Source organism: Toxorhynchites rutilus, chromosome 2 (assembly GCF_029784135.1).
Source record: "Toxorhynchites rutilus septentrionalis strain SRP chromosome 2, ASM2978413v1, whole genome shotgun sequence".
In the NCBI taxonomy this organism is placed as follows: Eukaryota; Metazoa; Arthropoda; class Insecta; order Diptera; family Culicidae; genus Toxorhynchites; species Toxorhynchites rutilus.
Window position 1 is genome coordinate 145,900,287 of NC_073745.1, and position 24,769 is coordinate 145,925,055.

At 43.3% G+C, this 24,769-nt stretch overlaps 1 protein-coding gene and 2 long non-coding RNA genes across 3 annotated transcripts; 2 read left to right on the plus strand and 1 right to left on the minus strand.

Moving 5' to 3' along the window:
• The first annotated feature begins 1,992 nt into the window (after nt 1-1,992).
• On the plus strand, nt 1,993-6,308 carry LOC129771185 (uncharacterized). Its single transcript, XR_008742306.1, has 3 exons — nt 1,993-2,910; nt 2,969-5,597; nt 5,654-6,308. It is a non-coding gene; the product is annotated as an uncharacterized LOC129771185 (long non-coding RNA).
• LOC129771183 (uncharacterized) lies at nt 4,139-5,356 on the minus strand. Its single transcript, XR_008742302.1, has 3 exons — nt 5,182-5,356; nt 4,916-5,112; nt 4,139-4,850 (listed from the first exon to the last, which is right to left on the minus strand). It is a non-coding gene; the product is annotated as an uncharacterized LOC129771183 (long non-coding RNA).
• Nucleotides 6,309-12,122: 5,814 nt separating the features above from the next.
• Nucleotides 12,123-17,242, plus strand: LOC129771163 (uncharacterized protein K02A2.6-like). The gene has a single exon (XM_055774573.1). It carries the CDS (start codon nt 12,487-12,489, stop codon nt 16,981-16,983), a length of 4,497 nt encoding a protein of 1,498 aa, XP_055630548.1. The 5' UTR covers nt 12,123-12,486; the 3' UTR covers nt 16,984-17,242.
• The last annotated feature ends 7,527 nt before the right edge of the window (nt 17,243-24,769 follow it).

Below are 24,769 nucleotides of genomic sequence, written 5' to 3' on the forward strand. Positions count from 1 at the left end.
TCGTTCGAACGGGTCGACTAGAACAATTTCGAAAAATATATTCTTGTTTTCGTACGAATACGTTCGAGCCAGACCTTTTTCGAACGTAAAAAGTGTAAGCTATCAGATGCAAGATTTCATGCATCATTTAAAATTCATGCTAGATTTCATTAAAGCAACGAGAAAAGTGTCACCCATACAGTGATCGTTCGTTAGTTGGCCGGAAAATCAACCCAAATTTCATCGATAAGTTCAGTTGAAGAAAGTCCAGTTCGAAAACAAGAATGAGAGTGAATATCCGAAGTGAAAAACAAGCGGATTGAATAATATAATTCCGTAGTTCCGTTCTGAAACAAGGCATGTTTGTTTCCTCTCCGATGTGTGCAAAAAGTTCTTGTTTATGATCGTCGTTATTTGAAATGATCGCCTGTTTGTCTTTGGCTTCGTAAGAATCCTTCAGCCTATGACGAGACTTGAAAACTGCGCCAATGTTATCGCACTCGTCGCTACCGCTTCGTTATACAGTCAATCATTGAACTTGGTCATCGTCATGGAATGACTAAACTGCCGGCTTCCGCGGATGCCTTTTGGCCGAGACATGCTGTTGTAGTTGTTTTGTGCCATAGAATTTTTATTTTCCGAATCGAATCCGAATCGAGCAAAAACTGATCCGAAGCTCAACAGGCAATTTAATCGAATCGAGAGAATCGACAGAACGTCGGTATATTTCAGCACCCAGTTTTGGTGGGTAGGCTAGAATGGAACAAAGCCGATTTTCTTGGCAACGACCACTAACCGATAACCATCAACTTCGGATTTTTTTTTTGGAGTCTATCAATCCTAAATCCTATCAATCCTATCTATCAAAGAACCAATTCTCTACGGACTTTTGGCACACAAACACGCTGAATGGAAGGAAAAGGCCACACAACCCCAGTGGACAGTATAATCCTCAGCGATCTGGCAGACAGTTCGAACACGCTCGGGGATTTCATTCGTCGACAGGGAGCGGATACCACTTCGGCCAGCAACTTAATGGTCTCGGTGAGTCGGCCCAATAATCCTCTCACACGGAACTTCACCATCGATTATCTTTCCGTCGCCCTACGTTATCCCAAAGGTGAGTCAACAGGCCCTGACAGTACCGGCTATAAGATGCTGAAACAGTTATCCCTGCTCGGACAAAACGTCGTTCTCAGCATCTTCAACGATCTGTGGGGCACACACGACTTCCCCGAATCCGCAAACATCGCAACCCCTCCCCCCACATTCGACGCCACTGCTCATACCTAAGTTCAGCCGAAGCTGCAAACAATGTGAAAGGTTACTGCCCAATTTCGTTGGCCTCGTGCTCATTCAAGATAATGGAACCTTTCTGTCCGAAAACAGAAAATCGAACTATCGCAGTTCGCCTTCCGACCGAGTATGGGCACTAACAACTACTTCGCGACCCCTAGAGACGTGATAGCAGAAGAAAACAGAAATCGTCAGCACTAGCTAGCCCTAGCTCTGGACCTAGAAAAGGTACACATGGCTTCGTTAATGTTGAAAACTCTGAGAGTTTGGGCGCTGGCGGTAAACTACTTAATTTCATCAAGAACTTCGCCGCACGCCGAACCTTTGAGGTCAAAATTGGTAACATCAGCCCCCGAGTTTTCCACGAAAAGAAATGAGTAACCCAAGGTTCTGTTCCTTCCATTACTCTCTTTCTCGTCGCCATGGATTGTCTGGATAGTTTTTATAGAGGTGAGGAACGCTCTTCCAGCCTTATCTGGGAAGGGTTAACCCAGACATCGAGTGGGGATCGCACCCACAAAAACCAAGCCCTCTACTCGATGCCTTATTCCCCCTGGGACCACATCTAGGCGACTACTTCAGGGGGTGGCTGTGCTCATGCACTCTTCGAGTTTTCAACGCTGACTAGCGTTGTCCTTCCCTTTTTCTCAATATTTTTTCCTCTCTATTCGCTTTTCAGTTCGCTGCGCTTACGTTCTCTTCGCTGGCATCCGCTTACCCGTCGAGACGTGTACCGATTAGGAATCGCCCTGTCTGTACCAGGTCTTCGTGTTCGTCTACGCAGACGACATTCTACTGATGACAGTGGGTAACACACACATAATTCCACGCATCAGGATACAGGCAGCTACCATTGCCATCAGCCGATGCGCTGCCGGAAGAGGATTTAGTCTTCCAGTGCAGAAGAGCGGACATATAGTGATATGCAGGATTCCAGGGTCTGACTATACAAAAACTACATCCCTCACCGAAAAACACTAATGATCCTTGGAGTGTTGGTTGACAACAAACATAGCTTCATCCGTTAAGGAGAAGTGTGTCATCTGGTTGAATCTGTTGAAAAGCAGCCGCCTCATCTATGGCTTCGAGCTGACGTGATTGGCTGGAGACAAACTCCCAAACACTCTGGCACCCATCTACAACAAGGCACTAAGGACTGTCTCCGGCATACTACCGTCAACACCAGCTACCTCTGTCTGCACTGAAATTGGAGAGCCTCATTTCGACCTCATCATCGGCTCAGCGATCGTATCCAGGACTGCCAGATTCTCGTCGAAAACCAGCGGTAGGAAGGAGACGGACCTAACTGCTCTTACAAAACGATCCTGCAACGGCTCAAAAGGATCATCAGGAGTTGGATTCGGGGTAAGCGATGGTAATAACAATCTGATTTACAGCAAGAAACTCGCTGCTAGGTCTTGTCAGCCAAGGTGGTTTGCATCTTCGAGGCAACCACAATTTCATCTTCCAAGCCGCTGTTGATCGTCTCCAATTCGACGAGTGCCATTGATGCTATCGGTGCGGCCAGGTCCTAACTATCATGGGTACATGCCATCAGGAAGTACCTATTGCCCGACACTAGGATCATGTAGGTCCCCTGTCAGAGTGGTATCACAGTGGACCATTTTTCACTCGGTAGGTGTCACTTGACGACGTGAAGTTGTGGATCATCAATTCTTTTCGCACCTTTTAGATCGAGAGGTGGTTTGCAGAGATGGCAATTCCTCAACCAAGGTGTCGATTGTCAAGTTCGATGATGTAAAAAGAATGAGAGAACAACGAGTCCTGTTCAGACTGAGCACCGGTCATAGCTCGGTCTCACACGGAATCAACAGAGAACCTTTTTTTCACAACTTCGTCTAACACTTCTTGTGTGGTTGTCCGAAATACGATGATCTACGAAATCTCTATGGACACAGCGAGAATGTACGAAATGAACGACGATTCAACGAGACTAGCAGTGCTTTTCTGCTACTTAGAAGTGCCGAACTATTCTTCAGGATCTAACGTCTGAAGTTCAGACTCTGATCAATGGATCAGCCAAGAAGATCCTTGTTCCTACCCATCCACGATAAAGGGGGAATAACACCATTTTGGTATCTTTAGCGGCACGGCTCCCTCTCCAATAGCCTGGAGCCATGGCCCGAGGACATCATTGCCTTCTAGTCCAGCAATTTATTTTGTTAAAATATTTTCTAAAATGTTTTTATATGTGTTTAATTTTCTTGTCTTTTGAAGTTCAACTTTGATGTAACCATTTTATGTGAAATGATTTTTTTCTAACCAAGCCTGTCTACTGCCATCGATACGTAGGCAAACCAGTCAGGAGTCTGAAAGCCTCTCAAATAGAGATAAAAAAATTAGATGGTCAGAGCTAGCAAAACGTTGGTTGTTATTTGACAGAATAACGAGTTGCACTACCTATGCACGTGAACTACGAGGAAGTGGGATCGGTCGCAATGAATTTGGGAAACGATTGTGGAATGGCATAGTTCCTACGATAAATCCTTATTATTAGTTTTTCATGTTTGTACGAAAATCGAACATCGCAAGTAGATTCCACTTTTCATAAATGATTACAATTTCGCAAAGTATCGAAATTTCTTCAATTCCTAAAAGCAAATCCCCATTTTGTTGACTTCTACACGGCAATTTTTTTAAATTTGGAGAGGTATTACAATAAAAATGTATTAAAAATATTTTAAAGGCAAAAGAGAGATAAAAGTTTTTGATATGAAATAGAATTTTTGAAAGAGATTTTTCAACAGTGTATTTAAAATGTAGTTTTTTTCAACAACTTTGCGGTACATCATATTTTAATCAGATATTGGATTTCGAGTTTGATCACATAATGATGAAAAGTTAGAACAATAATTCAATCGTTTTGCTGTCGAAAGATGCTGTTATATGGTATGTTACGATAGCGTTCTTAGGTGGGATTTCAATGCTAATCTTTTTTGTTTGAGAAACTATAAATGATTGTGATAAGTTGAACAACTTGGTAACCCTTCCAAATGTTTTGAATATATGAATCCTCCTTTAGTCCTAACCGTTCGATATCGATAGAGAAAAGAACGTTACGATGGCTTGCCGTACAAAAAAATGTATGCAACAGTGGTTAGCCGAATATGTATTTATTATGTGTTTTTTTCGTTAATAAAATTATGTTATAATTTTGAAGATCGATTGAAGAAAACTTGTTTCATGTATTATCGTTGTTATATACAACAACAATTATTTCCCTAATACGATCACAATAGTACATGTTTCAAACATCTAATAACACTTGTGTATATTGGCATATGTATATAGTACGGATACGGGTTAACAAAGATTCTTATCGAGACACTTTCGTCCAATCACAAACTATTGTCTCAATTCTTTACATAACTCAAAAAGCTGGAACTGATGTGTTTTGAGATGCAAACTATGCGCTTCCAGCGAGTCAAGCTCCAGCAGACAAATTTTACACCCATACGCGGTTCACTTCTTCTCGTGAATCTTTGTATGGGCACGTAGATTCGAAAGCTGGGTAAACGGTTTTGGACAGGTGTCACACTTGAACGGGCGTTCACCTGAAACAAAAACGTTTTGAAGTTACCCGAGGTGTCCTTGCGGGCGTCGACCAATCCTAGCTTACCAGTGTGCGATCTGCGATGGCGCTTCAGATCTTCATTCGATTTGAAGGTATTCGAACAGAACTCACAGTTGAAAATCTTCTCCACATCGATCTGGTGTTCCAGCAAGTTGGATTTGAGCTGATCCGTCATTTCGAACGTATTGCTGCTTGTCACACTTGAAGAACCCGTTGGCTTTGGTGAGCAGTTTCATGTGTACCTGAAAAATGTTAAGCGTCGTATGTATTGGATTCATTTGTTCTCTTAAAAAACAAGGTTGGTCGCAAACCTGGGAAAGTAACTGTACGCCCTATGTATTTCTGTTCAATGTCTGTTCAATATTTCGATGAGAATTCACTTACAATTTCTGGGAGAAAGTTATTCTCGAGCTGCGTGGAAAATCATATCGCGAAACACAACAATAAAACAAGACACAATGTTATAATGAAAATCGATGCAAAAGTAGGCCGGGATCCTTTATCCGAATTCTAATTTTCAATCGAAGCAAGCATTTTGTTGATGCGACGATTTTGCTCACTGAGGATTATAGTTACATGAGAGAAGCAACTATAATTCTCACCAGAAGCCAAAATGGAGCGAGGACCAGTTACTTCAAAAATTCCGTCAATATCAAGGATTCCCATATGCTCTTGGGCCAGTCAGGAGACTGGAGCTAGGAAGGAAAAGGATCGTTCTTCGAAGAAGGTAAGGAAAATCATTTCAGAAAGTGTAGCTGTTCTAACAAATATTTTTTTTTCTAGGGTGTTGAAAATGTAGGCGATCAACAAATGGAGAAAAAACATCAAATATGGTTTTTCAACTACAGTGGATGGTGGATGTGGATAGAAGAAGAATCATCGCCGCAGCTTGTCCCAAGTGATATCAAGGTATCGTATGCGAACTTCATTGATTCTAATATAGAGAGGATCGAGGATATAACTCCTCCGGAGTTGGTTCCCAGTGACGCGCATCTGGAGGATGATGACGAAGATGTATTTGACTGGGAACCAGGAAATATTTCGGAAAAGCTGAAGATAAAAGCTGAAAGAAATCTCTTGAAAATAAAGGCAGAGAACGAGAAACTTCGGCAAGAGAACCAGCGATTGAAGGCTAAAAAAGGCGTTAGCCTAATAAACCGATTATGTTTCCGATTCATGCTATTCATGGTGGGCGAGGTGGCGGAATCGGTTTTTAACTCATTTTAAATTAATTGTATCAACTAAATGAGGTGGTGAATGTTTGTTGTGTTGCATTGTTTTGTGTATTTTTTGTTGTTGTTGCGAGTTGTTGTTTGATCCTGTTTTTTGTTATATATTCCACGTTGTAAATTGTACTTTGCTTTTGTCATGAGTTTAGTTGATATTTTAAATATTTTATTGTTTTCATTTCCGTTTAGTTTCATGCTTTGTTTCTCTTCAATATTTAGTTGTTATTTTTATTGTTGTTGTATTATGCTATTTGTATACTATTTGGTTTTTCGTTGCAATTTTTGTTGTTGTGTTTAATGTTATATTTTCATGTCAGACTTTTTATGCTTTATCAATTGTTTGTTAGGTTGTTATATTTAGTTTAGATAGTAAATCGCATACAATTCATTTATAGAATTTCTTCGTTGAAGATTGTTGTTTAATTTATCTGTTTATTGTTTTTTGTTTGTTTTGTTGTTATTGTTTATTGATTTTTGTTTAATTTATTTATTTTTCATGAAATGTTTTGAGTTCCTGATCCAGCAAGTTGATGCCTGCAAAACAGCGAATCCTGAGGAGCGTAGGATGAAGCAACACAATTGATATTTGATGTAAGTATTCATTTCATGTATATTATTTACAAAATTGTAACAAAACTATTTCATATAGATGCAAGACTACAACAAGGGACGTATGGACATGGACAAACCTGGATGCTAAATGTTTTTTTTCAAGATATATTCTATGCTGCTACAATATTTGTTGAATGAAATAAATTTAGATGATTACAAATAAAATGTTTCAAAATATACATGGACAGTGTTTTTCTTTGAACGTGGACAGTACAGCATAATCCACCTCCATTTTTTTTCTGAATTTTCTGAGAGTAGGAGTAAAGGCTGATTTAGACGATGCCAGTCAGCGCTCTACAATTTTTTTTTAAATTCAAATTTTAACTAGAGCGCTGACTGGCATCGTCTAAATCAGCCTTAAGACATCGTGTTCCCGTGGTCGAGTGGTTAGCCTCAAATATATCTCGCCGGTGGTTTGTGTTCGTTTCCAGTTCGCCAAAGAAATTTCTTCCGATTTGCACTGTGATCACGCGTATTCCAGAGCTTGCCACTTAGAATACATTCAAGGCGTGTTATTTGGCATAAGGAATCTCTACAAAGTACTACATAAAATGAGCAAATAGTACTACATTGAGACGGTAAAAGTTCGTCTGAGAACCATGCCATTAAAGAAGAGGTGTACCACACATTTATTGAGTTTTTAAGTGATTTTTTTTTATCGTTCTTGAGAGTAGAGGGTGAGGAATATAGAGTAGGGAGTAGAATGTAAAGAGTAGAGTAGAAAGTAAAGAGTAAAGAATAGAGAATAGGATTTAGAGAGTTCAAAGTCAGGAACATTTTCTAGTACCGTGGCTAAGTTCAATGTTTGACCAGGAAGCTGTCCGAAATGCATTCCTAGTAGGTATCCATGGAACCTCAACAGAACCTGCTCATACAATCTACGAGCGCCAGTTTTGGACTCTAGGCTATGCTTCAACGTTCTGATTAGTTGCTTGCTTGCTCGGTAAGAACGAAAGCCTGCTCGCAAACGGATCCTTCGAATAGTACTACGAGCGGTACCGGCATCGGGCTTTGATGTTTCTCAACGCTTTCCAATTAAGCTGACGTTTGTAAGTTCACCTACGACTTTTCGTTTGAGCCACTCGGGCTACGCTGTTCCGCTCACGGAATCGTATGAATCGCATCAAACATGATAGTTTTGGCGATATTCAACTGTTTTACGATTGTTTTGGTTGGTAAACGACTGGACAAAGTGTGCCATCGGTACTTCGTGTACCCGCAGGCATAAGGTAGATCCCATGCGTGGTCCTTTAACTTCTTGTCCAGTAACTCCTGTCCCTACCTCCTCGCGGTGCCGACTGGGGTACGACTAACCGTGATGAACCCCACCAATCCCGGTGGGATCTTGGTCGTATGCTAACAGGGAAGGGGGCCTATCTGAGCGTCTGTTTACTTGGTGATGCGGCTCAAACAGTTCTGATCATTGTCCTCGTGCCAGCGGGGGACTCTGAACAGAACTGTGCACGGTGGTCTTCGGGCCACACAGGCAGGCATTGGAAGCCATTCGTAAAAATGAAGCGCAAAGGAAAATTCACAAAAAATTTGGGACAGGACAATCGGACTAGACCCAGGTGAAGAACACGAACTAGAGATGGAAACCTGAGACTTGAAACTGCAAGTCTCTCTACTTTCTTGCGAGTATCCGAATTCATTCGGAAACATTGAGAGTCCGCAATTTCAGTCAATTTGTGTTTTCGTTTGCTGAGGTGATCTCTAGGTGTAACGGTATTGGCCGCTAAGCTGGAAAAATACTGCTACGTATGTCCATGTTCTTAAGGCAGCGAAGTCGACAAGTTTTAGGACATTTTCGTTGGTCCGCAGATGGGCGCTGCAAATGAATTTGCCGTTCTGAACTCCCCCTCTTGGTCGACCTGAGCGTTCAAAGCACCGATGACGATCTAGCTCTAGCTGCGCGTAGATTTCTTCTTTATTGTGATCAGTGCTACCTAGATGGGGGTTGTGGCCGTTGATGATGCTGATGTTGAAGATGTGACCTCGCATCCTCAATCTGCACATTCTTTCGTTGATAGGCCACCACCCAATTACCCGTTTCTGAAGCCCTCCCATCACGATGAAAGCCGTACCCAGCTCGTGTGTGTTGCCGTAACTCTGGTAAATAACCACCTTGACACGATCGCAGTATCGAGCCTCTCCAGCACACCTCCTGCGGCGATACCATGTTGAAATGATGGGATCTCAATATTTCCGAAAGATTCGGATATTAGCAAGAAAGTTGAAAGATTCACAATTTCATGTCCCGAGTTTCCAATCTCTATTCCGTGTTCATTGCTAGGGTTCAGTTCGATTGTCCTATCTTGTGATTTTTTAGTGTGTTTCATGTTTACGGATAGCTTACAGAACCTGCACTAGCCTCCGTCTCCCTGGAGGACCATCATACACAGCTCTGTTTAGAGGCCCAAGCTTGGGTTCCGCGATCGAATCATTTTTCAACGAATGATTTTAAGGGAGAAAAGTGTTACAAAAAAGCATTATTCAACTGAATTGATATTTGAAGAAATATTTACAACAGACATTTTTATCTAACAGAATTTTTCCCTGATTTATTGGGATTGTATAACATGGCCATGGCCGAGCCCATCTCCCGGTACCGAATTTTTTTTACACGTTGTACGGCTATTGCAAGACAAAGAGTTTCTCATCAGAAAACACCAACTTCTGACCTGCGTGCCGCGAAAGTATCAGCTTGACTATGTCCAGCCTTTTCTGCGTTTTGGCCTTCGTTACCCCATGTATCCCAAGTCCTTCGTCATGATGAAATCCCGATCGACACATCCAGGTCAGCTACGGTATTCCGGATCGAGCGGTTCATTTTTCGACGAACCTGCTCCCTCGTCACCTTGATGGCTGTTTGTGTCCTCGCCGAACGCGCCCGCTCGGATCTCGCACGGTCCATGGCCGAGCCCATCTCCCGGTACCGACGGATGGTGGTATAGATGGAATTCCGCTTCACCCCGTGGGATTTCAATCGCTGGGTTGCCCATCTCTCGCAAGCAACTTTGCTACGACTTCACGGTACTCCTTTATCGTGCGTGGTAAACAAACAACAAATGACAGCAAGTCGACACCGTGCGCGTGCGTTAGCCCATATATGAGGCTAAAGCTAACACCATTACCAATGCACATGCACATGCAGCACCTACACAGCGACGAAAAGTTGTATTCGAACTTATTGAACACTCTGTAAAGATTGTGAGGGAAGCTTCAGATCCTTAACACTGTAGACCACCGACAGACTGTGTTTAATATCATTACTATGTGTGCCGGATAATAGACACAATCACGGCATCATTTGACGTACAACTACGTCTTTCAGGTGCCCAATCAGAAAACATGCCACGTTTTTATGAAATGAAGTTAACGTTAATAACTATTTTCACAGCGAACGAATTCTGATGATTTGCTTACCAATCGAATCGGAAATTCTCTAAGATTTGTTTGATATGTTCTACATTACGATTCCATGTTCCCTATACGGTTTAAATGAATAAAAACTGGACGAATTCCCTTTTTCCCATACATTTGTTCTGTCGATTTGTGTGCTAACCATACCCGTACCATTAATAACGAGTAACTAATACATTCTTTTCTGTATAAATAAGTTTGAATTCACACATTCTTCGTGAGAACACCGACTGGACAAAATCGTTGCTGGACGAGTTGGACGGCGAGGGATCGAGTACAGGCAATGAGGGTGGAGGTGTCGTGCTGGAAGAGTAATGTTTTCCTGAAAAAGTTTAAAGTCTTTATAATTCATTACCTGTCCTGACCTGAATTCATACCGCTTCTTGTTTGGTGGTGGCTTCGATGCAGCATCATTGCCCGTGAGCGTCGATCCGGAGTGGATTGTTTTTCTCAAGACAAGTAAAGGGGGAGTATGGAGTAGAGTTTCTTTCCCCAAGGGCCCTTCTCAGGGCTAGAGGCGACTGAAGAATTTATACCCAAATATCGAATTAAATGAAACCACATTTGCGAGCGTGATAGCAACATAACGAGCGGATATTATCCATACCTAATGTTGATTTAATACACATATACACACAGCTCGATACAACAATAGAATGAATGGAAAATAATGCGAAACACATTCACTACACATATACACCCCGGAAGAAGAGGAACCCTCTGTATCAAAGTGTGCTACGACTAAGAAGATGCCTGCAATATATGGCAAATCTTCATACCAGTGCGGATATGGTAGAGTACCCAGAATGTTGGGATATTGGCCCGCGCTGCATTCATTTAGATACCTACCTTACTTAAAAACCTTGCTGTTGCATGTTCTGGGGTTCGATCACACCTCAAGCGTGATCGAAATCTGAGTGAGAAGGAGAAAGACTGGTGCGAGTTGCCAGCACAGTGAGGAACCAAATGAATGAAAGCGCTGATAGCTTTCGAAGATTCTCCTCATCAGTAATTTGTTGTAGAAGATTCGAAAGATGCAAACGTATACGTGATACACGAATTAAATACAGCGTTCGTCGTGTGGCAGTATCTGACTTTCGTTCGAACGGGTCGACTAGAACAATTTCGAAAAATATATTCTTGTTTTCGTACGAATACGTTCGAGCCAGACCTTTTTCGAACGTAAAAAGTGTAAGCTATCAGATGCAAGATTTCATGCATCATTTAAAATTCATGCTAGATTTCATTAAAGCAACGAGAAAAGTGTCACCCATACAGTGATCGTTCGTTAGTTGGCCGGAAAATCAACCCAAATTTCATCGATAAGTTTAGTTGAAGAAAGTCCAGTTCGAAAACAAGAATGAGAGTGAATATCCGAAGTGAAAAACAAGCGGATTGAATTATATAATTCCGTAGTTCCGTTCTGAAACAAGGCATGTTTGTTTCCTCTCCGATGTGTGCAAAAAGTTCTTGTTTATGATCGTCGTTATTTGAAATGATCGCCTGTTTATCTTTGGCTTCGTAAGAATCCTTCAGCCTATGACGAGACTTGAAAACTGCGCCAATGTTATCGCACTCGTCGCTACCGCTTCGTTATACAGTCAATCATGGAACTTGGTCATCGTCATGGAATGACTAAACTGCCGGCTTCCGCGGATGCCTTTTGGCCGAGACATGCTGTTGTAGTTGTTTTGTGCCATAGAATTTTTATTTTCCGATGAATCGAGCAAAAACTGATCCGAAGCTCAACAGGCAATTTAATCGAATCGAGAGAATCGACAGAACGTCGGTATATTTCAGCACCCAGTTTTGGTGGGTAGGCTAGAATGGAACAAAGCCGATTTTCTTGGCAACGACCACTAACCGATAACCATCAACTTCGGATTTTTTTTTCTGGAGTCTATCAATCCTAAATCCTATCAATCCTATCTGTTGTGGACAACCCTATTTTGCCGCGCTCGGATACGTTATTCATCCGACGCAGCTCAGACCGCAGGGCTCGCGTGCGACAGCATGACTGTCACTGAGCGATGCTGGAGATGCGCATATATGTGTTTTTAATGTGGTTGTCACTTGTTGTTGTTTACATTGTTATTGTTGTGGAGAGTCATTGTTTATCGTCCATAGTGAAATGTATCGTTTAGTCATGTCGTGAATAAAGTTTGTTTTTATTTATTGTACCGTGCGCGTTTCATTAACCCTGTCGTGATATTGTCCCAGTGCAAGTCCAGGGTCCCGCGGTACAAAAGTGGCGACGAGTAATCGCGAGTGTGTGTTGTTTTTCACCGTCGGAAAAACACACTGAACATTTCGCCCCCCGCGCGTAAGAAAAGAAAGTGGAGTGAAAGTGCGATGGCGAGCAACGACGACGGACAGAATAGTGTTGACCCCACGGGTGTGATAAACAATCAACGGCAACAAAACCAGCCGATTATCCCCGTGCCGGCGGTCCACTATCAGCAGCAGTTTATTCCCGTCTCTGCCGCCCAGCAACAGCAGTACGCGCCCTTCCCGCCCCACCAACCGCAAGCACAGGTCGGTAGCGATGTGTTCGTGCAAATTTTGCAAATGATGCAGCAGCAGCACCGAGAGATGATGACCCAGCTGATTCAACAGCAGCAGCAAAGTGATGAGAAGCATGAACGCTTTCTCCGTACGATCGCATCGTCAATCAACGTGCAGGTACCACCGAATCCGGAACAGATTCTTGACTCTTTGGCCGGCAACATCAAGGAATTCCGGTTCGAGGCCGACTCCAACGTGACGTTTGCGGCTTGGTACTCGAGATACGACGATCTCTTCGAGAAGGATGCTGCTAGATTGGACGGTGAAGCAAAAGTTCGTCTTCTTTTGCGAAAGCTGGGTGCATCGGAGCACGAACGGTATGTGAGTTACATTCTGCCTAAACTTCCGAAAAATTTTAGCTTCCTGGAAACAGTGGCCAAGCTCAAGAGCCTGTTCGGAGCAAAAGAATCGGTGATCAGCCGTCGCTACCGATGCCTGCAGATAGCGAAAAATCCTGCAGAGGACCATGTGGCATTCGCTTGCCGCGTAAACAAGGCTTGCGTGGAGTTTGAGCTAGGTAAGCTCTCGGAGGAGCAATTCAAGTGCTTGGTCTACGTGTGTGGTTTAAAATCGGAGAACGACGTCGAGATTCGCACCCGCCTCCTCACGAAAATAGAAGAGAGAAATGACGTGACGTTGGAGCAGCTTTCGGAGGAGTGTCAGCGACTGTACAACCTGAAGCACGACAGCGCCATGATCGAATCTCCGTCCACGTATGACCAAGTACAAGCGATAAGAAAATTTGGTGGGAAGCGGTACGAAAAGCGTGACCGTGAGTCACCGAAACATCCTTCCAGTGACACCGACAGGAAACCAAATTCGCCATGTTGGTTTTGCGGTGGATTCCACTACGTTCGGGACTGTAGATACAAGAGCCACAAGTGTTCCGAATGTGGCCAGTTCGGGCATCGTGAGGGGTACTGTGCCAGTGCCAAACCCCGAAAAACTGGAAGGAGGCGCAGGAAGCAACCAGTGTCCGCCAAGGTGGTGGTCGTCGATGTGTGCAGTGTGCAGCAACGACGCAGATATGTCTCCGTGGGCTTTTCCGGAACAAAAATTCGCCTGCAACTCGACACCGCCTCAGACATCACCGTCATTAGCAGGGAGATTTGGCGGAGCATTGGCAGTCCTGCGTTATCGTCAGCAACGGTGAAGGCGAAGACGGCATCTGGCAGCATACTATCGCTCGATGGGGAGTTCGAGTGCGACGTCACCATCGGAAGCAGTACACGACGTGAGCTCATCCGTGTAACCGAGAAGCAGCTGCAGTTACTCGGATCCGATTTGGTCGACAGTTTCAACCTTTGGGCCGTCCCTATGGACACCTTCTGTTGCCACGTGTCTGGAACGCCAGTGTCGACAGGTGCACTCAAGTCGTCTTTTCCAGAGGTCTTCAGCGAGAAGCTCGGCTTGTGCACCAGAACAAAAGTGAAGTTGGAGTTGAAAGAAAACGTTCGACCCGTCTTCTGTCCGAAGCGTCCGGTAGCTTACGCTATGTATGATACCGTTGATCGCGAGCTCGACCGGCTAGAGAAATTGGACATCATCACCCCGGTCGATTATTCGGAGTGGGCCGCTCCGATCGTCGTAGTCCGCAAGTCCAATGGCTCCATCAGGATTTGCGGAGACTACTCAACGGGTCTGAATGCAGCTCTCCAATCACAGCAGTATCCACTTCCACTTCCGGATGACATCTTCGCCAAGCTGGCTAAGTGTAAAATCTTCAGCCAGATAGATTTGTCCGACGCCTTCTTACAGGTGGAAGTTGACGAGCAGTACCGTAGTTTGCTGACGATCAATACGCATCGTGGTCTCTACCTCTACAACCGCCTGCCGCCGGGTTTGAAGATCGCGCCTGGCGCATTTCAGCAGCTCATCGACACAATGTTAGCCGGACTGAAGGGCACTTCTGGCTACCTCGATGACGTCATCGTCGGCGGAGAAACTGAAGAGGAGCACGACCTCAATCTACGGGGTGTCCTGAAGCGAATCCAAGATTTCGGATTCACGATTCGTGTTGACAAGTGTTCGTTTCGCAAGCAACAAATCCGATACTTGGGGCACATCGTCGACAGTCGCGGGTTGCGACCAGATCCGGCGAAAATCGAGGCGATCACCAAGCTGCCGCCTCCAGCCGATGTATCCGGTGTGCGATCGTTTTTGGGAGCCATCAACTACTACGGCAAGTTCGTCCCCAACATGCGCATGCTACGCTACCCGCTCGACAATCTCCTCAAGGTGGAGACGAAGTTCAGCTGGAGTCCGGAGTGCCAGAAAGCGTTCGACCGGTTCAAGCAGATTCTCTCGTCGGATCATCTCCTCACACACTACGATCCGAAGCGGGAAATCATCGTTTCTGCTGACGCTTCATCCGTTGGACTTGGGGCTACCATTAGCCATAGGTTCCCAGATGGAACCATCAAGGTGGTCCAACATGCATCCAGGGCGCTCACGAAGGCAGAACAGGGCTACAGTCAGCCCGATCGCGAAGGTCTGGCCATCATCTTCGCCGTCACGAAGTTCCACAAAATGCTCTTCGGACGGCACTTCCGTTTGCAAACCGATCATCGCCCGCTGCTTCGTATCTTCGGCTCTAAGAAGGGAATTCCAGTGTACACTGCGAACCGCCTGCAACGCTTCGCCCTCAACTTGCTGCTCTACGACTTTGAGATCGAGTACGTGTCCACTGAGAAGTTCGGCAACGCAGACCTGCTCTCCCGGTTGATCGACCAGCACATCAAGCCTGAAGAGGACTACGTCATCGCGAGTCTCAATCTGGAAGAGGATATTAGGTCAGTAGTAATCAATACGGTTAAAGTGTTGCCTCTCAATTTCAGAGTCGTTGCGCAAAGCACCCAAGCAGATCCGCTGCTCCGTCAAGTCCACCGCTACGTTCAGAACGGCTGGCCCCAGTCAACACTCGATGGGTCAGAACTTCGCCGGTTCCAATCAAGGCAGGAATCGCTCTCTGTGGTGGATGGGTGTATTTTGTTTGCCGAACGACTCGTCATTCCGTCGCTGCATCGGAAACGGTGCCTCGAACAGCTGCACCGTGGCCATCCGGGCATGCAGCGAATGAAAGCCATCGCTAGGAGCTACGTGTACTGGCCTACGTTGGATGCCGACATCGTCAGCTTCGTCAAGGCATGCCAGCAGTGTGCGTATGTAGCTCGATCACCTCCTCACTCTCCACCGGTGCCGTGGCCCAAATCGACCGCTCCGTGGCAACGCGTCCACGTCGACTTCGCCGGTCCAATCGAAGGCGACTACTACCTGCTCGCTATCGATTCGTTCTCTAAGTGGCCCGAGATCATCCGAACGACCCGCATCACCTCTGCTGCGACCATCAGCATCTTGCGTGGGTTGTTCGCGCGGCTGGGTATGCCCGTAACCTTGGTCAGTGACAACGGTACCCAGTTTACCAGCGCCGAATTCGCCGATTTCTGCGCTTCCAATGGCATCGAGCACCTTACGACAGCACCGTTTCATCCACAATCAAATGGCCAGGCGGAACGATTTGTGGATACCTTCAAGCGAGCCGTCAAGAAAATTCGAGAGGGGAGAGGATCCATTGAAGAAGCACTGGATGTCTTCTTGCTGACGTACCGAAGCACGCCCAGTCGTGCTCTGCCGGATCAGAAGTCGCCATCTGAGATCATGTTTGGTCGCAAAATCCGAACGTGTCTCGAGCTTCTGCGTCCACCACCGGTACGTGTCCCAGTACCAACCGACGATGACCGCAAGCAACCGAGGTCCTTCAACCGAAACGAGACCGTGTACGCCAAACTATATGGTCGTACCGGTTGGAAGTGGGCTCCTGGTGTCGTCGTCGAGAAGATCGGAGACGTTATGTACAACGTGTGGGTCGAAGATCGCCGAATGCTACGCTCGCATATCAACCAACTTCGGAGTCGCCTTGCTGCTGGCGCGATACCGAAGCAACCCACTGTACATGCCACCTTAAACCAACATTCGCTGCCGCTGGACATTTTGCTGGATGCCTGGGATCTCCCAAGCCAATCACCAGGTCCATCTTCACCAGAGCCTGTCTCCAGTGCTGAGAGAACCATGGTAGATTCCGGGCCGACTCTTGCAACGTCTACGCTACGTCATGAGGTCTCGGCGTTCGTCCCGTCATCAGCATCGTCATCATCAACAACAACAACGCCAACATCGACAGAGTTCGAGTCCGCTGTCGAAGTAGAACTAGCTGTAGACATCCCTAGGCGCTCTTCACGACTACGAAGACCGCCAGTAAGGTTTGATCCGTACCACCTCTATTAAGAGGGGAGATGTTGTGGACAACCCTATTTTGCCGCGCTCGGATACGTTATTCATCCGACGCAGCTCAGACCGCAGGGCTCGCGTGCGACAGCATGACTGTCACTGAGCGATGCTGGAGATGCGCATATATGTGTTTTTAATGTGGTTGTCACTTGTTGTTGTTTACATTGTTATTGTTGTGGAGAGTCATTGTTTATCGTCCATAGTGAAATGTATCGTTTAGTCATGTCGTGAATAAAGTTTGTTTTTATTTATTGTACCGTGCGCGTTTCATTAACCCTGTCGTGATATTGTCCCAGTGCAAGTCCAGGGTCCCGCGGTACAAACCTATCTATCAAAGAACCAATTCTCTACGGACTTTTGGCACACAAACACGCTAAATGGAAGGAACACAACCCCAGTGGACAGTATAATCCTCAGCGATCTGGCAGACAGTTCGAACACGCTCGGGGATTTCATTCGTCGACAGGGAGCGGATACCACTTCGGCCAGCAACTTAATGGTCTCGGTGAGTCGGCCCAATAATCCTCTCACACGGAACTTCACCATCGATTATCTTTCCGTCGCCCTACGTTATCCCAAAGGTGAGTCAACAGGCCCTGACAGTACTGGCTATAAGATGCTGAAACAGTTATCCCTGCTCGGACAGAACGTCATTCTCAGCATCTTTAACGATCTGTGGAGCACACACGACTTCCCCGAATCCGCAAACATCGCAACCCCACATTCGACGCCACTGCTCATACCTAATGTCAGCCGAAGCTGCAAACAATGTGAAAGATTACTGCCCAATTTCGTTGGCCTCGTGCTCATTCAAAATAATGGAACCTTTCTGTCCGAAAACAGAAAATCGAACTATCGCAGTTCGCCTTCCGACCGAGTATGGGCACTAACAACTACTTCGCGACCCCTAGAGACGTGATAGCCGAAGAAAACAGAAATCGTCAGCACTAGCTAACTCTAGCTCTGGACTTAGAAAAGGTACACATGGCTTCGTTAATGTTGAAAACTCTGGGAGTTTGGGCGCTGGCGGTAAACTACTTAATTTCATCAAGAACTTCGCCGCACGCCAAACCTTTGAGGTCAAAATTGGTAACATCAGCCCCCGAGTTTTCCACGAAAAGAAATGAGTAACCCAAGGTTCTGTTACTCTCTTTCTCGTCGCCATGGATCTGTAACAGGTCTTCGTGTTCGTCTACGCGGACGACATTCTACTGATGACAGTGGGTAACACCCACATAATTCCACGCATCAGGATACAGGCAGCTACCAATGCCATCAGCCGATGCGCTGCCGGAAGAGGATTTAGACTTCCAGTGCAGAAGAGCGGACATATAGTGATATGCAGGACTCCAGGGTCTGACTATACAAAAACTACATCCCTCGCCGAAAAACACTGATGATCCTTGGAGTGTTGGTTGACAACAAACATAGCTTCATCCGTTAAGGAGAATGTCGTATCCAAAAATTTTCTTTCTTCGGAAAACCAACCACTCGAACCAACAATAATCGATAGAATGAATCTAGTTTGCGGCTCACGTATCAAAAGCGGACCTTACACGGTCAAATTTATTGACAATATGATGACATTTGAGAGCATAATGACAGCTGAACATGGCCGACAACGCAGAAATCCGGATTTTCTGATTTTCGGGCATCAATATCGTGACATTTCATGTGGATGCATGATGATGACGTTTTACCTCACGGACTTCCAGACTGAGTTGCCAGATTTGCAAGCGGACATTTAATGTTTGTTAGTCTTTTTTGCGATTGCAATTAAAATTCATAAACTTCTGAAATTGTAGGAATCATAAATGAAAGCTTTTGGTTTGGAAAACTGATACAGTAATTTACATTTAATGCGACATGCCGAGGAACCACTCAGTGTCGCATTGGAGGCGATTTGACCTGTAATTGGACATTGAAGATGAGAGTGGTACAGCGTCGACGTCTGGCGGCGAATTTCAATGTGGGGCCATAATTTGGGCCCGAACTCGATGTTTACAAAAATGTCTAACTAAACGTGTCGCATAAAGGTCTGCCCAATTAGAAAAATGTCGCATTAAATGTAAATTACTGTACCTAAAATAGCAAAATACAGTACTTTTCGCGATACAAATCGAAACTTCAAAGTAAACTGACAATGTGATGGTGAGAGAGTGAATGTCATTTTTTGCGCTAGCGAGCGGGGTCTAAGTTGTGTGTTTCTTCACACTCCGCTATAAAATTTGGAGAATGAGAAGATCTGGGAAAATCACAGGTGAAAAAAAATCACGTGTTAATTGAAGTTACAGTAGAATCCCGATTATCCACGAATAGTCGGGATGATGTTTAAACATAGAAACTATATTTTATCAATACAGAAATAGATACAGATACAAATAATCGAGGTACAGATACAGATACAGATAATCAGGGTTCTACTGTCATAGTCTTATTTATCGAATAAAAACATTTGCTTGCAGATAATATATTTTATATTTTCGCAATCTAAAATAATCTGGCATCCCTGAAACTGAAAGGATCAGTCTGTATTTGTGAAGCGAGTATTATGATGTGTTTTTGAGAAGGAAAAACGTGTTTTAAAGTGTAAATTATTAATGAAAATTAACTTTTCCAAATCAAATTAGTATTCTATGTGAATGCAAATCACTTTTTTTTCTGCAAGTGGTGAGAAAATCCCATACAAAAATTGTATCTGAAACTGACGTTATATAATAATAATAAATTTAAGAATATCTGAAAATTCATAGAAAATAGGTTAAGTTAGAGTTAGGACTACGCGCTTCAACTAATTAAATAATACCAAGTAGATATTTTCATTCAAATTTTACCAATTGAAAATTGCCTTTTAGCCTTCTAATCTGATGGAGAATAGTTTGGATCCCAAACACGAATGTCGCCACTAGCCATCGCGGATATTTTCGTTGTCTCGGGTTGAGGGCGATATTGACCGTGTAAGGTGGCAAAATATTGATTGAGGTTAGATCGGATGTCGAAAGCCTAGCTGTCACGATATTGAAGACACTTATTGTCAATCAGTTTGATCGTGTAAGGTGCCCAAAACATGCAAGATACGCTCTCAGTATAACTGCTCTCTCTCGGTTTTCCTTCCAATCGAAGAGAGGGAATACAAAGCTTGTCAGCAGTTGAGTCAAAGCTATGTAACAGATGAATTGATTCAACGAAAATCCAATTGATTTAAGGTGAAGGTGGAAGCTAGCCATTGTAGTAGTATAGGTAAACCCTCGTGTAAAAATGGGGTAATAGTGTTTGTGAGAGAAGAGCAAAGCACACGTAAATAGATCAATTCACTTATCAGACTGTGTGGCGCTTCATTGACACGAGTCTTTGAATACATTTGAAAAAAAAAACAAATAACAATTCAATACTAAAGTAAAATGTATGAACGATATGTTCCGATGAACAATTGCAAATATAAATATATATAGAAGGTGCATTTGCATATGATTCTGATTATACGCGAGCGTAACATGAGCAAATTTATAACACATGCGAATTGGGGCACTTTTGGTATTAACAAGTTCTTCCGCATAGTAACTCGATGTTGATAATTCCTTAATATTTTCCTTCGTTGGTCGTATTGTTTTCACATATTCACGTTGGAAAGCCTTAACCCTTCTCTTCGTTGGCCGAGGCATTTAGATTGAATTTAATACTTTTCCGTTTACTGGTTTTGAAAGCATAGGCAGCCGTGGCAGTGTTCCGAGCTCTGCAATACAATTTTCTTACCCAATGTTAAAGTTGCTAAAACTTACATTATAGACCCATTAAACGTAAAAATAATAATTGTATTGATATCAACACAATTTTATTCTTTTGATTTTCATGACATGGGACGCTATGACTCCGGAATAACATTTTATTGAGTGGTTTTTATAGCTGTTTCGATGATATTGTTTGGCATCAGTGTCGAAAAAATAACGATGCTTCCACCAATACAAACAAAACCATTGCAGAAGATTGAAAAACGAAAATTTAACTTTCAGAGCACTTGCTCGAGTTTTCCGACGTTCTTCACTATACGGTGCGAAAGCAGATGAAAATTTAATATCTTGTGAGTAATCGATTAGAGTTTGGTTGATATTACTTGATGGGAAGTGTGCGAAAACGATCATTTTCTTCACACTGTTTCGCAAAATTATTGATTTTCGGGTGAGTGGTGAGGGAGGGAGATGAAAGAAATGAGCGCCATTGTGGCAGCCATTTGTGGCTGGCTTCCACCTTCACCTTAAAACATTAGAATTTCCAATGTATTTTATATTCATCCAAAATATATAATTAATGCTATCTCCCACATTACTCCCCTTCTCTATCCTTCCAAATAAATCATAAAGAGAATTGTGTCACTGAAGTTTCAAAACTTTATCATGAACAGCGCTCAAGCTTCGCTTTCTAGTATCTGCCAAGGGTCGTTGAACAAATGCTTTCTAAGAACTCGAACCAATAATATTCTTGGAAATATGTCATAGACTCTTGTGTTCAGATATAAGAAACATCTTTCTATCTAGTAACTGTCAAGACCGTTGTAATAAATTGGCCCACGAATTCCAACGAATTATCTGAGCCATAACATCCGAAAACAGAATCGCTATTAACACACAATTTATGCTTTCGTAACAACCATTATGGTCGACGAAGATGGTTCGTTCCGATCGAACCTGTTATAATCCACGCTCCATGGTCAATCTCTTCGCTGTATTCTCGATCTACAAATCCAACTACTACCCCATTTTCATTAATCAACGTTTTCCCAACAATTTTATTCGTAAATTATCTGTTTTAGACTAAAACCTTCAAATTATATCCACATATTCAGGCAATTAAATATTCAAATCTATTATTGGTATCACATCCACCTTATTTATATACTCCAACTTCCACTAAGAATAGTCCAATTGATCACCAATATATTGGAAAAACTACGCATTATCAACATCCATTGCCAAAAAAGAAAAACGTCTCAATTAAAACAGAAAACAATATTTTCCAAAGAAGTCTATTCTTAATACGCTTTCCATGATGTATGTTTTGGCTATTTACCATTTTGAAGGCAAAATAACATTTTCATACTGATTCTTGAAATCATATATTCACGATAATTTGCCATAGGTATCGTTACGTCATTTTTATTCAACAAATACAATGACTGACAAACAAATTCGTTCGAAGAATAGAAGAAATTAGGCTTCGAGTAAAATACATATTAACCGTGTCGCTTTTCCCAGTAGAATCATATTTCAATACATTTTTTATCTTTTATCTCTAACAACATAAAAACGTTCCACAAATTCTGAAATGCTATTTAGAAAAACAAATCATGTGACTTTCGTTATTACCAATCAATATCTAGATTTTTTAGCCACAAAATCAAATTATTCCGTTTCTATGTTCATCAGATACCTGTTTGTCCCATATATGGTAGACATTTCCCTCCACATAATTGTGAGATCAAAAACTATCCCATAAATATTACAGCCAACGAAAATTATATCATCTCATAAAACGATAAAAATAATATTCATTATCCTACCATCTGCCTCACGTACGCTACATAGTCGACATTTCTTTTTTTCCTCTTTGCATGACCTAAGCCTAAGCCTATATCTCAAGAATTCTACGCCAACGAAAACACATTCCCCTATGTCTCTCGGGTTGTCACATGACCAATATTTTATTTTTCTCTGTATGGCCGATAAGTGTTAACTTATCCCACGTCTCTCATGGCCAACGAAATCACCTTCCTCCCACGTTTATTTTAGTCTCACGAATAATCATGGCCGACACTCTTTTTTGACGTAGGACTACGTCTTTCATTTCTATACCGGGGTGTAAAATCAAAGTTTCGAAAACGAAAGCGTTACGCCGGACACCGAGATTTTGGGCGTTAATAGCTTTTAAACAACTGAACGAAATGGTATGATACACACTTCATTCGAAAGATAAAACGTCTACGCGTTATATACTTGTTACTTTTTCATCCAAAAACTTGTTTCAATAGCCTTAAAATTGCTTTCAAAACAGGCTATTGAAATCACCAATCGGTATATAAGCGAGCGCCGCTCGTAAACCCACTCAGTTACAATTGAACAGCGATTGGAGCATGTTGTCGCTGTTGTGGTGAAGCTCTTCGTTAATCATGAAAGCGCGGATGAACGGTGTCACCAAGAGCCTGTTTGTGCACCTTAGGCCAGAAGAGAATCCATCAGGAGGAGAGTGATGCCACAAACGATTCCCCGGGAAGAGATCGGAGCAGCCGCCACACACACACACATACACGCGTGGAACTCTTCGGTTGGGTGCCATTCAGCATCGAGAATATTCCGGAAAGATGCGACCAAATACAATTGGTTTTGTGATTTTTCAATAAAGTGCTATTAACAGGTGGTTATCGAGTTAGCATTAACCACTGGTGGGCTTCGAGTATCGAGGAAAATCTGGAAAGAACTAATCGTTGTCGAAAAATACTCTGCCAGTTCCCCTGGGAATTGAAAAATACATTGATGCGAAAGATTTTATTCTAATGTTTTCTATCCATACAACACTGCAACCAAATACATTTGGTTTTGTGATTTTTCAATCAATCGCAATTAACAGGAAAGCTTCTGAAAATTATTCTTCCCCATCAGTAGAAAATTTTCGTATCCAATATTGTATGCGCGCCAAACGGAAAATGTTTCGCATCGTGAAAATTATATAATTTTCAATCGATTATTGCTCAGTTGCCGAAAGTTTCAAACTCAGAGAGTTCATTCCCCTCTAGTTTGCCTTCCAAATTGCCATCGTAAACCACACCTTCTCTTGATTCAATCACGCACAAAAAGCATACTTAAGCGATATTCTGGTGGTGAAACGCATTCATTTTTCATGAAGATATCGACAAGACAACATCGTAATTGAACGAGGTGAACGTGCCTGGACGAGCTGGACGGCGAGGGATCGAGGGATTCGTTACCTAGCCTGATCTGTCCTGAAAGACATGCAGTTTGTTTGGAACTGTGAGGGAGGGCAGAAAAGCCGAGCCATCAGAAGAAGAAGAGAAGGTGACCAAGAGAGTATCAGCAAAGATATTATCGTTGCTGAAAAATAATTGCCAGTTCCCCTGGGAATTGAAAAATACATTCATGCGAAAGAGTTTTTTTTTTAATGTTTTCTAACATATAACGCAGCGACCAAATACTTTTGGTTTTGTGATTTTTCAATCAAATGCAATCAGCAGGAAAGCTTCTGAACATTATTCTTCCCCATCAGTAGGATATGTTCGTTTCCAATATTGGATGCGCGCGCAACGGAAAATTTTTCACATCGCGAAAAACATAATTCTCAATCGATTATTGCTCAGTCGTCGAAAGTTTCAAACTCAGAGAGTTCATTCGCCTCTAGTTTGCCTTCCAAATTGCCATCGTAAACCACAACTTCTTTCGATTCAGTCACGGACAAAAAGCATACTTAAGCGATATTCTGGTGGTGAAACGCACCATTCTTTGTGTGAACACCGACTGGACAACATCGTTGCTGGACGAGCTGGACGGCGAGAGATCGAGTGCCTTTCTCAAGGCAATGAGGGTGGAGGTGTAATGCAGGAGTTAGAGTAGAGTTCCAAGGGCCTTTCTCAAGGCTAGAGACGAATGAACTGAAAAGTTTAAAGTCTCTATAATTCAAAACCATTCTATCCATGAAACGCATTTATTTTTCGTGAGGACATCGACAAGACAACATCGTTACTGAACGAGTTGAACGAGCTGGGACGAGCTGGATGGCC